Source organism: Alosa sapidissima, chromosome 24, assembly GCF_018492685.1.
Source record: "Alosa sapidissima isolate fAloSap1 chromosome 24, fAloSap1.pri, whole genome shotgun sequence".
Lineage (NCBI taxonomy): Eukaryota > Metazoa > Chordata > Actinopteri > Clupeiformes > Clupeidae > Alosa > Alosa sapidissima.
Genome location: NC_055980.1, coordinates 4125874 through 4141878, shown reverse-complemented (window position 1 = coordinate 4141878; position 16005 = coordinate 4125874). Strand labels below are relative to the sequence as shown.

Genomic DNA, 16005 nt, shown 5'->3' with positions numbered 1-16005 from the left:
TGATGTCTGTATGCTACTGAGACCTTGAATTTCCCCAGGGGATCAATAAAGTATCTATTTATCTATCTATCTATCTATCTATCTATCTATCTATCTATCTATCTATCTATCTATCTATCTATCTATCTAAGCACACAGTTGGATATGGGGTTTTCCATTAGCACCATGCAATACTAAGCTTCGCAGACGTAGGAGGGTTACTGAGTGGCTAATCCATGTTAGAGAGTTCTAAACCTGCCCTCGTGGCAACTGACATTGCAGTCATAGACAGCAGCCGATCTGTAATAGGCCTTTGGTTGCTTGCATTGTGTCCTCTAATCCTGTTAGAGCTGGTGTGTCTTAAGTCAACGTGGTGTCATCACACTGCTATTATCTCCAACTTATTGATATGCAAAACACCTAATAAAGTTGTTATTCTATTGGCAAACAGAAAAGCGCCTTGGTGCCTCTTCAGGGAGGCTTTGCATTCATTAGCATAGCGACAACATAAGCTCTGAAGGCACACATGACATTGTACAGTATGTCAGGATTGGAGTGCTTTAGTGCACAGGGAGGTTTAGGCAGCCGGGGTATTTCAATAGAGTGTCATCATACGCGCCCACAGGCCTTCTAAACTGAGTGAACGAGCTCAGATCAGATAATTATATGTTAGACTGTTCAACTGTAAACATGTAGCTGTCCAGTGCTGTGAAGGGTGTCAGTGTTGTGAATAAGAAAATAGAGGTAAACCGACATGTTGGGAGAAAATTGGCAAAAACTGGCAGAAACAGTGGGGCATTCTCAATGTGCTGTGTTAATGAAGGACCATACTTTATTTTTCTGTGCATTTGCAAAGGGTTGAAGTGTGCTAATATGCTGTTTTCGAGTGAGGTCAGCAGGACTGCTTAGAAAGTTCTAATCAACTGCAATTAAGTTCCCAACTAATTATGCCCTCAGTGCCTTCTAAGCATCTCAGGTCCCCCAAGCAGTTCCTACATCATTGTATAGATATTCAAATTCTAGCAGGCATCTTAGCTACTTTAATATATACTATAACATCTACCCATTATGAATGTTCAAATGACATTAAATATTTTAATGGAGGAATTTGTATGGTATTTTGCCCCACTACATCGCATTTTCTTTAATGTCCTCTTCTGAGGCCTCCTAAGAAAGACATCAAACTGTCTGAGGGGAATCTGATCCTCAACAGACACAATCTCCACATTCTCTCTTTTCTTTCCTCTGCGACTGCTCTTCCTCTAAAGGAACCAGTTCACGTCTGCTACAGTCAGAGAGAAGGTCAGGAATTTGGGATTTCTCAGACATACTGTATGAAAACATCCTGTTGGTCCCAATTAGCCCTGTGGTCCACTACCTGAGAAAACACATTGGAGACGACTAATAGGGAAATACTTGAGAAGGTAACAATGTTCCAACCTCCCCATCCAAAAGTCTACCACTCACTCAAACAAGAGGTGAAGCATCTAGCAGCTAGGAGGAGAGGCTGCCTGTGAGGTGGGGATGATCTCCCCTGAGCACGCCTCTGCTAACGCAGCTAGCTGATCACACTAAGGAGATCAAGGCCACACTACTTTGGGCCCGGGCGGCTGATACGGCAGAGATACCCAAGGTCAACGTCATGGCTAGATCGATAACTCTTTAACACAACAGGACAGGACCAGCCTTACACTCAAGGCCGTTACGTGTTCCCTGGGACACATGATAATAAAATGTCAATTACTCATTTTGATAATCTGTCCTTTAGATAAAGCCTCAAACCTGAATCAAATAATGGATTAAAAGAGACGGTGAAAACTTCCGTAGGTCATACAGAACAACGGATAAAAAACTCAGTAGTGGAAACTTCCAAGGGAATTGCCATCAAGACAAATGAGCAGATCAAATAGGCAGAGTCAACAACTGTGATCTTGATTATTGGCAAAATTCTTCCATGAAAATGCAATAATGACAGTTGAATTGCCTAAAAATGATACAAAATCTAATTCAAAACAGCATTATCAACAAGCATGATGGATAAAAGCCATTAAATCTCAAGATAAGGCTTGAAATCTCCAAATACCTGTAAGCACCACATTTCACTCCTCCACACATAAGGAGGGATTTCAGACACAGAGCGAGGAGCCTGGAGAGAGTTGAGTGTACGTTCTGTCCCAGAGGATGCTAAATAGAAGCCCTGCACCAGGCACAGGAGCCTGAACACTAAATTCACAGGCAAGGCCAACGCTCCATCCATCATGACAGAGACGCTCAGATCCTCCCAAAATTGCCTCTCCAGTATTACTGTTCACTTGGGAATCTACAGGCAGAGCAAAACACTTTGTGTAAAGGCAAGACTGCAGACACACATTCTTTGGGTCCAGTCACAGCGCTATGTAATTTTGCTACTGAAGAGCAAATTCCTGAAGAGGAAATCGAGTTCCATTTGGTTCCAGCCAAAGCGTTATCACAAACTGTATCTATGTTCTGCTGTATGGCTGTGTGGCAAAGGAAACCTGCTGATTAGTTTGGCTCAGTGTGCTGCTAGTGATGGTGTCCAAGAACATAAGAATGTCTGATGTACTAAATAGGGCATTTGGAGAAAGGTTCAATCATGTGAATGTCAAGTAAATAACCTATGAAGTCAGCATGAAAATCATCACTTCAGAGCCTCTAGACACATTCTCATTGAAACAGACTGCTGTTGGCCCAGGCCCTTCATTGTGTTCCGGGTCTGTCTACAAACATGATCAAAACCTAAGGATAAAATTCCATCACTATGATGCACCGTTTCACAGGGCTCTGTGCTGCACGGTACGGGCTGCACACACACAGAGACGTGTGCAAATGAGCACAGTAAAGACTGAAACCCCGCCTCCAGCACGCTCTCCGAGGAGTCTCCAAACCAGGTCACTTGCTCTTTATAACGCTAAATAACAATGTTTCTCACATTATGCAATATCCCAGAACCAAGTTGAAGGATAATTCACAGAACTAAACCTGACAGAAGTAGAATGGTAAAAAGAAAGACAAAGATAAAGATAGATAGTATGTTCGATTATCTGAAAGATCTACATACAAATTTAGGTACTGTATAGAAATAATACGGCATGCTGTAAACTGAACAAATGGACCCATTGAACATAATGTTTGATGGTCATATGGAGTCTCTCTAACTCTCATTCATTAGTTATGAATGATGCTGATGATAACATATGGTGTGTTGAACAGAGTGGACAGAGTGGACACATACCAGGCGGCGGATCTCCTTCTCGCACTCCCTCTTGATGCGGTTGATCTCCTCCTGGTGGAGGTGGTAGACGCTGCGGATCTCGGCCGCCTTGGTCTTGTCGGCCTGCACGGCGGTGGTCAGCGCCTCCTCCATCTGCCGCTTGGCGCCCTTCAGCTCCAGGATCTCCTGCTGCAGGCGTCCGCGCTCGCCCTCGAAGCTGCGTCGCACCTCCTCGCGCACCTCGCCCGCCAGCGCCGAGCGCAGCTTGTCGGCGGGGCCGTCGCGCAGCGCCGCCACCAGGCCCTGGAGCCGCTGGATCTCACCGTCCTTGATCTTGATGACGCGCACCAGCTCCTGCTCGTGCTGGCGCAGCAGCGTCTCACGCACGCCATGCAGCTCGCGCAGCTTCTCCTCGTGCAGCTTGGCCCGCAGCTCCGTCACCACCACCGTCGACTTGTTCTGCTCGTGACGCACCTCCTGCGTCTTCTCGCGCTCCAGCTTGCTCACCTGCAAGAGACCGCGGAGAGAGAGAGGGAGGGAGAGAGAGTCGTCTGACGGCCGATTCAGAACGCCACCCTGGCGTGTGAGTTGCATCTCTGCTCTGTAACTGTTGCGTCGCGTTTCATGTGAGTATATCAGAAATGCCAGTCGGACTATTAAAACATCTCTTCATTGTCTCTTTTGGCTGAAAACGCTTCCAACACACTTTCCTCTTGGAAAAGGCGCCTCATCTAGTGCGTGTTTCCAGCGCTCGATGGTGTTTTAAGCCACCACCGTCCACTTCAAGGCACCTAACCTTAACCCTAACCCTTGCCCTTGCCTAACCCTAGTGCCTTCCATGCAGCGCTGCCTGGAAGACGACTTTGGGGGAACCAAACACAGTTCAAGCACGACTCGAGACACATCTAAACACATGCATGTCACGCGGGAAGTGGGCAAGCTCTAATCTTTAACATGGGTGCTGAAACTTGAAACGGACAGGTAATGCAGCTGCCACGCACTCGCCACGCATCCAGTGTGAATCGGGTGTTAGTCCTTTTGACACTTCAAAAGGCCCTTCATTTTCAATATGATGCATATGGCCCGTGGACATACTGAATGATTCAACATTTTAATTGTCAAGCATCCTGTACAGGTATCAGATGACTAATAACACACACAGACAGACAGACAGACACACACACACACACACACACACACACACACACACACACACACACACACACACACACACACACTCACACACACACACACACACACACACACACAGTCAGAGGAACCACACAAATGTCTGAGGGCATGAAATTGCATTTGTGTGAAATGTGGAAACTGACAGCTGTGTAGTAAAGCCTGCTCTGCATGTCAAAAAGATGCCATACAACATTTAAAGATGTTATTACATGTAATCCAATTTTTTTTCCAAAACACTTTGGGTTTAGATACTGGGGAAAAAAGCTATTACAAAGAATAATAAGATAAACAGAGTCATAATAAGAGTAAACAGGCACTGAACAATGAAATGCTAAATTTAGATTCAAATTTAGATTTGAATGTATTTCATATGAACAATAAGTTTGTTTTGTTAGAGCAGTACACTGTAAGTGGGTGCAACATGAGAGCTATCTATAGTCCATTAGTGTGTCAGGCCCCGACCTCTCTGGGTTTATTTGAGGTCACACTCCCCTGCTCTGTCCCAGTTTAACAGAGAGTGACACACAGTGCCTGCAGCAGACGCAGAACTGGGCACTGGGCAGGAGGGGGCGGGGGAGGAGGGGAGGAGCTCTCAACTGTGTGTTCCTGCATTGCCCCAAACAAATGTCTGTATGTATGTGTTAGCTTCTGGATGTGTGTGGGTGTGGAGGTGGAGGGGGGGGGGGGGGCTCTCTTTGGGGGCACATCTAAAATTATCTCTGATGAGAAGTGCACTCTCCCTCTCCCTCTCTCCCTCTCCCTCCTTAGGGTCAGTGTTCCACTGCACTGCTCTAGCGCAGTCTGCAGCACGACACTACAGCATGACTGTGCAGAATGCTCAGGCGAGGGCTAGCATCAGCCAGGACCACAGCCGCGTCATACTGCTCTACCTCTCCAGACACACTGGGTCTGCATGAGCATCACGGCAGGGCTCGTGCAGACTGTTGGCAGTGGATAACAGATGGTGAGTATGCCTGGGAGATACGCAGAAGCACCTCGACCCTGACTAACTAGTCATATGGATGATAAGTGGGTCAGGAGACTGGACAGCGATGATCACGAGGCGTGAATGAAAACAAACACAGTGTGGAAAAAAGGGACAAAAGGAAAAAAAAGGGAGAAGAAGTCATATTTGTAGCCAAACACAGTGGCCGTGGAGAGAGGCTCAGGTTGCCCAGAGAGAGAGAGAGAGAGAGAGAGAGAGAGAGAGAGAGAGAGAGAGAGAGAGCCAAGCCAGAGGCCAAAGACTTCCCATGAGCCTCCTGGAGTGACCCATTCATCCGTTACATTAATTAAAGCCAGCAGTATAACACACACACACACACACACACACACACACACACACACACACACACACACACACACACACACACACACACACACACAGTTATAGGAACCACACACATGTCAGAAGTCATGAAATTGCATTTGTGTGAAATGTGGAAACTGACAACTGCGTAGTAAATCCTGCTCTGCATGTCAAAAAGATGCCATACAACATTTAAAGACGTTATTATGTAATCCATTCTTTTTAAATACTTTGGGTTCAGATACTGCGAAGAAAGCTATTAGAAAGTATGATCTGCCCAATATGCTCACATTATATTTAATTAAAAATATTATTTATTTATAAAAATAGTTAAATTGATTTAAAACCATATACAGCATTAAGAATGGAGCAAGCTGTACTGGTTCACTTTTGAGTCAACATATAAACAGAGGAGGTGGGGCCATGACAACCAAGCAGGAAGCAGTGTCTGGATCCCCCGCTGAAGTGATTAGGACCACTAAAGCCAGACATCATTTGTTGGTGAGGTCATACTGGTCTGTGTTTGTAGCTATTACCAAGCTCCTTTTACATGTACACATTCACAGAATTACCTTGGTGAATGCAGCATACTTACTACCTCAGGGCCATACATTCTAATAATATGGGGAAATTATGGAATGGCATGTATTATATTCATAATAAATAAGCAACCACCATATGGCCAAAAGCAAACAGTGTCCTTGTGGAGGATGGCACCGGGTTCATTAAGACCAGACGCACATGTCGTGTGAGCATTGTCCATTCAGGCTGGACAACGGCACGTGGAACATGGAGACACCGTGTGCTGGCTGTTGACAGCAGCCTGTGTGTCACAAAAGCGCCATTCACACACCCTCCCGTTCGCCAAAGTGCTCGATGAACATCTGCAGACTCCCAGCATGCACCAGGCCCTGCCCCCTTCTCCCCTCCCCCTCCCCCTCCCAGACCCCATCCCTACAGCTCAGGCCAGCGCCACGGTTCATTTATCACAGCAGAGCCTCAATTAGCATGACCAGCATTTACACTCACCTGCACCCAGGTGTCCCCACATGTGGGCTTAGTGCAGCCTCCGCCATCTTGATATAAAGGCAGGCAGAGTGGGGAACATATATTTTGACATTCCCCTAAAAGGGTTCTTTTTTGACAGCGAGGCCAGACAGCTGAGGTCTTATTTATTCTAATGCAAGCGGCACTTTCTCATCTGCCATGCTCTTTTTTAGTCTCCTCCGCATGGGCGAGCACACAGTGCCGTGACTCCCCAAAACTTGCCACCACAACGCTGACTTCTGGAGATAAAAGGAGGAGACAACGCTCGCTCCTGTGAGCGATAAATGCTAATGCGCTCATTAGAATGGGAAGTCAAAGCGACCGGCGCATGGGTCAGTCTGTTAGAATGAAGCTCTCCAATTACTCGCTGAACGTGCCCAAGCAGAGAGGGGCATTATTCCAGATCATTTTCCCTTCACCATCAAAGACGGAGTCACCCTGCCGCACACAGCTCAGGGCTAGACCTCCGTGATAACGCAGGGAAATGCAGGAAACATGAATCCATGGCTGTAAGGAGATTGCATATGAGGCAGTCTTAGCCAGAGAGCTACAGGAGAGTGTGTACTAGGTGTTCTTCAGCTCTGATATGGGGAGATTATGAGAGCTACAGGAGTGTGTACTAGGTGTTCTTTAGCTCTGATATGGGGAGATTATGTCTCCCATACTGTAATGGTGCCCAGTGCTGCTGGATAGGCCCCGTGCTATCGATCTGAGTCAGGTGCAGCAGGATGCAGGGAGAGGCCGTGGGAGTGAACTCAGAGAGAGGTCTTACAACAGCCCACTCCCACTAAACCACACATGCACACCCATTCACTACCACTCTTTTTCTGTCTTCCTGTCTTTTTTACTCCTATTGATATTGTATTCTCCCATGGTGACGGCTAGTTTATGAATTGAATAGAGATTCTTTCTCCTGCAGGTTACATACATTTGGTGCAGTACATTCTAAGAGCTTAGGAAAAGACTGAAGAATCAGATATCATTCCACACCTATGTACTTTCAAGAGCATAGCTGAGATAAGACTTGCATGTCTGAAGAAAGCATATCCCTAGATGCAACTGCCATGGGAAGCCCTCCTAAATGTCCAATCACACCAAGACTGACAGCTGATTGGAGCATCTCCTGCTTTAGCTCTTCAGCTCCTTAGGACTCTCTTGGGAGGCTCAGATGTGGCACTAATATGGCCAGCCAAATCATTAACCCTATTTCCTCCCTGTCATCTATTACCTTCCTGTCAGACGGTGTGGCTGGCACGGAACCATGTCATGACATGGGAATTGCCCTGACAGAAACATCTATATGCAATCCACTCTGAGTTAACAAGCTGCTGCCAAATCACTCACTGGACGTCTGTGACCACTGAGTGGACTAACTCGTTTCCATGAGACGGGTCTATGGAACAGTGTCAGGGCTGGTTAATGGGGTTAATAGTAAATGAGAAACATCAACAATTAAGCCACTGTAACCTGCTGCCCCCTCAGCCCACTGACAACATTAACGATCTTTCTGACACAAAAGCCCTAGAGATGCATTCCAACTCAATGCACTGCAGTAGCAGTAAATACCTCACCATGCCCAATCACTGGGGGCTTTATCTTTCCAAGGATAAAAATATACCAGCTCTATGAATATGGTCTGTTTTTTATTGAAACAAGGGAGCCCATGAATCTACATGGGTTTAATCTCTAGTGAGTTCAGCGAGTACCATTGGAGCATAATGAGAAAAGACTGTTTGCGCTTGTGTCTTGCCAAGTGGAACCAGTGGAGCTGTGTGTGGTGTGGAGCTGGTGTTGTGTTGTTGTGTTCTGTTGTGGTTGGTTGTGTTGTGTTGTGTTGTGTTGTGTTGTGTTGTGTTGTAGTGATAGCTCCTGCTCTCACCTTGCTCTTCTCCTGCTGCAGCTCGATTTGGATGTCGGTCAGTTTGGCCCTTAACTCTTCGTTGGCGGCCTGCAGAGCTGCCAGGGCGTCGGGCCGCTCTCCCTTGGACCGGCTCCCTGGCCCCTTCTTGGACATGGCGAGGCGAGGCGGCGATCCAGCAGCGATGCCCTCTGGCCCCAACCACCTCCCCACAGGGACCTGTGACGTGTCAGGGGTCTCAGGATTCTCGGCCTCTCGGATCCTCAGCTACATTTTCTCGCCCACCTGGAGCCAAAAGACAGAGAGAGAGAGAGAGAGGGAGAGAGAGAGAGAGAGAGAGAGAGAGAGAGACGGATGAAGTCAGAGAGGGGACTGGGGTCATTTTGGGACAAAAAATAACTTGATGCCTGTCAGTCTTACTCAAAGTGTGTGCGTGTGTGTGTGTGTGTGTGTGTGTATGTGGGTGCCAGAGAGAGGCAAGAGAGAGCTGAGAGAGCCCTAAGCTACCACTAACCTGCAGTGACACCATGTTCCTGCAGCACTGAGCTAGGCAGACACAGCACACTGTTAAACCACGAAGATGCTGAACACATCCTCTTGTGATGTGGACCACACAGCATCACATCAACATCATGGAGCGTTAGGACCACCGCTTGTCCCCGCAGCACACAGTCCTCACGCATCAGATCAATTTCCTTCTATCAGAATACACCTCCAGGGGAGCAACCGTTCTGATAACAGCGCTTCCAGCATTGTTATTGTTGTTGACTGTAAACACATTTGATAAAGCTGGTTTTCAGTTCAGCCTGAGCTACATTCTCCCACTCTGCCATGCTATCATTTAATTGCTATGTGAGATTGTGCTGCTGAAAGGCCAATGAAACACATGCATTTTCTGTTTCAGGAGAGAGGGCAAAATGACACACCGCGAGACACATTTGTCAGCTACACGTCCCTCACACAGAAGCGCCCTGTCTGAATATGAACCAAGCAATGCCAGACACCACCAAACAAGCCCACATTGTCTTCCCAGGAGATACGCCAACTTCACTTTTTAAAAGAGTGATAGTACAGGGCACATCGTTGATGATAACAAGATGGGACTAGTGCTATGACAGACAGGAGACAAACAATTTTGATCCTTTTGACATCATGTCTACAGGTACTACAGGTGCAGACAAAAAGGGATTGACAGACATATATGCAACTCTTCATGCTTATACTTGCTAAGGCCTCTGAGAACATTCAGCTTACAGTAATACACTTGGATTTCTGAGCTCACAAACATGACCCACCCAGACCTTTTCACAGATTAATCATCTATCATCCTCACAGAGGAGCAGGCAGACAGACCAACAGACAGACAGACAGACAGACAGACAGAGAAACAGATAGGAAGAGAAAGGAACAGGAGAAGTGAGAGGTATGAGGGGGCGAGGGAAAGCAAAACTGGTTAAAAACAGAGATGCAAAGACACAGCAAGAGAGAATGAGAGAGGATGGAAGGAGAGGCAGAAAAGGGTTAAAGAACAAGTTGGCAAGGGCTGACTGATCGCAGCTTGATTTACAATGGCGTTCATTCTTGAACGTCCAGCTTGCGACTGTTTGATAAACTATGCATGGTCGTCTGACATTTTATAAACCAATCTATTCTAGTACACTTGCCATAATTGATCATTTTGCCTTGGGTATAATTTGCATGGCACATACGTGACTCCATCCATCAAAACAGAACAAGAACTCCCTGCTGTTCAATAGCTCAAAGTTCAAATCCCACTGTAATTGACTGAAATGGATGCACACAATAACTCAGGATCAGATGTTATCACACTTAGAAAACAACACAACATAAACACTCTCCTAAAAAGGATCAGGATGTTCCAGAGGCACAAGAGGTATAACAGCACACCTTCATAGAGAGATTGCGCTTTCACCTTTTGAAGTGTGTGGCAAGTTCCAATCTATTACTCCAACACACTATATCTCTCTCTCTCTCTCTCTCTCTGTTCCTCTGCCTCACCAGTGAGGCTGCAATTTGGTTTCCATACCAGATGTGACTCGTCTCTTTCAGACCCTGACCCTTGACAAAGCACAGGATGTGAGCTGCATGTTAACAACGCCGGACAAACAACCAGCCTCCCCTGCCCACAGCACCACAGAGTCCAGTGCCAGATGATGACCCAGAATGCTGGACCTCTCCAGTTCCATTTATCAAGCTTTTTATTATATCGAATATGCTTTAATAGTTGTGCTTTGGCCCCTAATATACTAAAGATTGGCTATAATATTGCATATTTTTGCATTCCTCAAAATCACTATCTTCGTTTGTACATCTAAGCCTATTTCAAGAATCATTTTATGCATTACAGCACATTTGATTCTCTTCTCCTATTCAAAATTTAATGGATATGAAAATTTCAGACACAGTATATTGTAGCGCACACAAAAAGCGAGAGAAAAACTAATATTCAGCATGGAATCAGCTTTCCATCAGTCTATGTTTGAAGTCCTAAAATGGCCACATTTGACAAATTAATTATGTATGTGTTATAGAAATAAGCACTCTAAGCATTCTAAACTTGACAAACAAGTCACTTTGCAAATCTATGCTGTCAAATCTATGCTGGAGGCAAGCCTGTGAAGATGTCCTTCCTGCTGTGCCCCATTTAATATGAGGTGGAAATCCTTATACCAGTTCAGAGGCAGTTAAAGCAGTCTTCATTTCAAGAGCATATTTCCATTAATTTCCCTCTGACATTTCCCTATCTACTTCCCTTCTCCAGTTCTGGAAACTGCATCTAAGAAACCAGTAAATACATACTGCATCCAAGTCAGTCACATACTGAAATCAATTGCCTCCGGCATGAAGTGTTTACCAAATCTATCAGCAACCTTTGGGACGTCATTCTTCAAAAGACTAGAGCTCCTAGATGACTTCTGATAGTGCCTCACATGATGAAGAAGTATCCCGCTCTCCTTTGCTCTCTAACACATAGTCCCAAACTCCGCCTTTTAAAACATCTCCAGCTCATTCCCAAACTGGCCCATGATCTCTGCCAGTCATAAGTAAAAGATGCTCGCTAGAGTAGCCACCATCTGGAAATGAAATCATAAATTCCTGATGACATGAAGACAGCAGATATGTTTCCTAATTTAATTCCTGCAAAACATGAGGAATATGTTCAATAACAGACGGACGTGTAATTTATAGTAAGATCATTTCTGTTTGTGCTAATTAATCAACAAAAGCTCATAAATTACGACAAACAAGAAACAAGCAGACTATTGAAGGGAAAAATAAAACAAACATAATAATTCTGTATTAAAAAAGCGAGCAGCAGGCCATGTAGAGGTTGTAACGTGTAGCAGGTAACATATGGCCTGGAGTCGGAGCAAAGTGCTGGTGGGAGTTCAGGAGTTCTCTCTTCCCTGTCATTTCCCTGCTGTCTTTGCTGGGCTCCGTCTTGTTCGATGCTAATCAGGCCTGCTACTCTGCTACTGTGCTCCAGTGGATGAGAGGTCAGCTATAATGGGGGAGCAGGTTAATACACACACTTCCACAGAGCACTCTTCCCAAGGCTGGAAATAGCTCAGAGCATCATGTCTGTGAAACAAACCACTTCAACATCCAGGTTATTTCTTCGAGAGGATGGAGTAAGATGGAGACTGGAGTGTGCGAAGGGAGATATCATCACATTCCCATGCCGTGAGTGTGCGTGGTGCTCTCCTGTGTGAAGATGCATTGCCTCCTCTAAGACTACATTGCCTTAGGTGATCATGTCTCATCTCCTCTGTCAGTGCTTCTCTTCAAAGAAATGATGGATATTCTAAGGCGATCGGTAGATTTGCTTGGTTATGGAGCCTTTAGATTTGGGGCTTTTGTCAAAAAAAGGTATGTCTTAGCTACAGTTGTCCTTTTGGCGTCTATAGGCTATGGGATGGAATTGCTAATATGTGCTGCACACATAATTGTTATGTGAAAGGTCTGTTTTTTAAATGGAATATTAGGACTAAATTTGTGGACATGAAGCTTAAAAGCTTATTTTTGGGTTCAACTATTACTCAGCAACAAGCTTAAGATAAGCACTCGTTAAGGTCATCTTGAAATGAAACAGATTTTGTAGGATTTACATAATGACAACATATTTAAAGTGAAGATTAAACTAACCCAACAAAGTGAAAACACTGTGACATGTCATTGTCCTTATTAGTGATTGTTCTTCAGACCCATGTGTTTTAGAGCACATAAGAGCAAGTGCACTGATCTGTGGGAAACATACATTCTATAATGGCCACATGCTCACATACTGTGTAGACCCTGCCATCAATATAGTCTCAACCAAAACCTTACAACAGAATGGATTTTTAATCTGTTCCAGTAAAAGCTTGCCTCCTGGGAAGATTTCATAAAGACTCAACTCAACCTCCTCCAGTAAGCTGAAGATATTTGTTCTTGGATATAAACCCTGTTCTGCAGCTGTGTAGAGACAGAGAAGAGTCCTGTGTTGAACCGGTTGAACTCGTCTTTTTGATGAGCCCCTGAGGAACTTTTAGCACAGTCTAGTCTAATCATAAATATTTTATAGGAACTATACATTAAGACAAGTGGAGTCTAATTATATCAGCAATGCCAATGTACACATTCAAAGTTCAAAGTTATCATGTCTTGTACCTATGCAGGCCTGATTATAGGTTCAGTGTAAAGAAGTATTCACTTGAAATATTGCTTGGAAGAGCTAACACATATTACATTTTTACATATTTCAGTAACAGCAGAGTAACAGCTATTAGCATTTAACAGAATATTATTTAAAATCATTCTTGCTACAATGTACACTCTATCAGTATTCTTAATCAACAGTAACATGGACCATGCTAGGTTATTACACCAGTATTGCCAGTTTGTGCAACCTAAGCAGTCTGTCAGATATAGACATAATCCTGCTTAGATACCCAGAGACATGCAGACACACATACACACATGCACACACTGACACAAATACACACAGCAACCAATGCTAGCCTAGTGCAGACTATGGTTGCATGCATCGCTTATTTAGAGCATGGCAGTTTCATTGAGTTATCAAGATCCATACATACAGAGAGAATGAGAGGGAGAGAGAAAGAGAGAGCTTATGTGTGAGGGAGAGAGAGGAGAGAGAGAGAGAGAGAAAGCGAGGGAGACTAACCTTAAAAGCATGATCCTAGATGCCGAGGGGATTGCTGACTGCTGGCTCTAGCCGGGGAGTTGCTCCAGCGATGTCGGGAGAAGCATTTTCTGCGAGCTGTGGCACATGCTCTGAAAGGAGAAGGGAAGTGTTCTCATGCCTGCTCCACAGACCGCCACTTCCCCACACGCCACTCTCATCACTCACATCGCACGGGCGGCAGGAAAAAATAACCACACAGAGAGGGGGATGAGGAGGAGGAGGAGGAGGAAGAGGACGAAGAGAAACACGGCAAGCTGCTCGCAAAACCTGCTCTGAAATCCCTGGCAACAAAATAAACAGGGCTAGGGTAATGATTCATCCAAAATAGAGAGAACACACACAAGCACACACATAGATGCACAGAGTGGATGTTAAAGCCAGAGTGGAAGGTGGGGATAGAGGGGGCAGGTTCTCCGGAGCATTTTAAAACCATGCAGCGAGCAGGATTGTGCGCTTACCGTGAACACACCCCCCTCCCTGCAGAAGTGAAGAATCAAGCCGGCAAGGGAGAGGGAGAGAGGAAGGAGGAGGAGGAGGAGGAGGAGGAGGAGGAGGTGGGGAGTGTGTCGTGGCGCGCACACATTCACACAGCACAAACACATATGCAGTCATACACACACACACACACAGTCACACACACATGCACCCACATGTACACACTCACATAGGCACACGCGGATACTAGGCTGCACTGTGAGAGCTGGCTAAGGAGAATAGGGATGGGGGCTGGGATGAACTGACGACTTGAATCGTTTTCCCTCTCTCTCTCCCTCTCTCTCTCTCCCTCTCTCTCTCTGTGTGCGCATACAGAGGGCGGATGGGTGGTACAGTCCACTGCCAGCCTCCACCAGCTGGCGCTAGGCCACTGCGGACTCTGCAGCGCAGCCGGGCCAACACATGTAATCACGTCATCACCACCAGGGGATCCACCCTGCATCAGCACCATAACCAAACACACTCACACACACAAACAAAAACACAAACACAAACACACAGGAACACAGACACAGCCACGTACTATACAAACAAGAAAAGACCTGTTAAATATATTAGCCTTACACTGATTTTGAAACATCTCCGGGCATTTAGCAAAGTGCACAATGCAGTATTTTTTATGAGACGTCATCCTCCTACGGGTGTGGCCAGTCACTGAACGCGGACCAGGGATGCCGAACGTCCTCAGAACCAGGATGTTTGCATCACCATGGGAAAACTCTCCTTACTCCTTAGGAGGGCGATAGAGAGTCATATTCACACATGGCTACAATATTATGAAAATAACATAAAACACAAGTTGTTACCATGTCATTCATTTATCACCTAATATCATTCTTGTCTACCAAATATAATATACTATTTATATTTAATTGACTGAAATATTGAATGTATCAAAAAATTGCAGGAAAATAATGACAATATATCAAGGCAAGGCTATGAGTACAATTGCCTAAAAATAAAGATTAATGCGAGTGCACATGACCAAAGGAATCTGACTGAACCACAGGCAGCATTGCAGAGACATTTCTCTCTTAAGCTTTTGTTGTTGTTGTTGCTGTTGTTGTGATCCTCTGTGTGGAACTGGAAACCTCACAGGAGGTGAAGGTCATGGGATTGTGCTCTCAGGTCGCCAGTGACCAGTCAAACAGACAAATACAGGTGATGGAGGAGATGAGAGGAGCGGGAGGGGTAGATGGAATCTCTCACTAATGCAGACTTAATTAGCAGGTCTTAGAAAGCATTTGGTAGTGTGTGATATCTGCAATGAATCAGTTAACATGCCCACGTTCTTTCATCTAATGAATACGAATTTGTATAGAAAAACATTGAATGTCTATATAGTAGGCTACACTTTAAAAGGGAATATTCTCAGGAAATGCCAAATCCCTGGTACTTTTATTGATAAATATTAGCATGAGCTGTAACACTATACTGAACAAAACTACACCTCCTGTCTAGCATTTGCACTTTAGCTGTTTACTTGTTTACCTGTTTCATCATTGCCCTTGCACTGCTAACACCCAAAACTGCACAATATATACTATATTCCATAACCTGCCCATAAACCTGTGCAATATATTACATGTATATTATTTATATAAAATGTCTACTGATACTCTCTGTACATAACCCTCTATATTCCTTGAATGTCTCCTTGGGGATCAATAAGTATCTATCTATCT

The 16005-nt window shown here is 45.1% G+C and overlaps 1 protein-coding gene across 21 annotated transcripts in view; it reads right to left on the bottom strand.

The window, feature by feature from the left end:
• The window catches only part of jakmip3 (Janus kinase and microtubule interacting protein 3), a 38484-nt gene extending 23606 nt beyond the window's left edge, over positions 1-14878 (bottom strand). For 16 of the 21 annotated variants that reach the window (XM_042082678.1, XM_042082685.1, XM_042082684.1 and 13 more), the window contains exons 1-3: positions 13805-14238; positions 8638-8901; positions 3233-3718 (exon numbers count right to left, since the gene is read on the bottom strand). In XM_042082678.1, coding sequence (XP_041938612.1) covers positions 3233-3718; positions 8638-8772 — 621 coding nt within the window. In that variant the 5' untranslated portion in view covers positions 8773-8901; positions 13805-14238. Of the gene's footprint in view, positions 1-3232; positions 3719-8637; positions 8902-13804; positions 14239-14283; positions 14374-14489 lie in introns of those variants that run through there. The other 5 variants (XM_042082680.1, XM_042082681.1, XM_042082679.1 and 2 more) reach the window with 5 other exon arrangements.
• Between the last annotated feature and the right edge of the window lie 1127 nt (positions 14879-16005).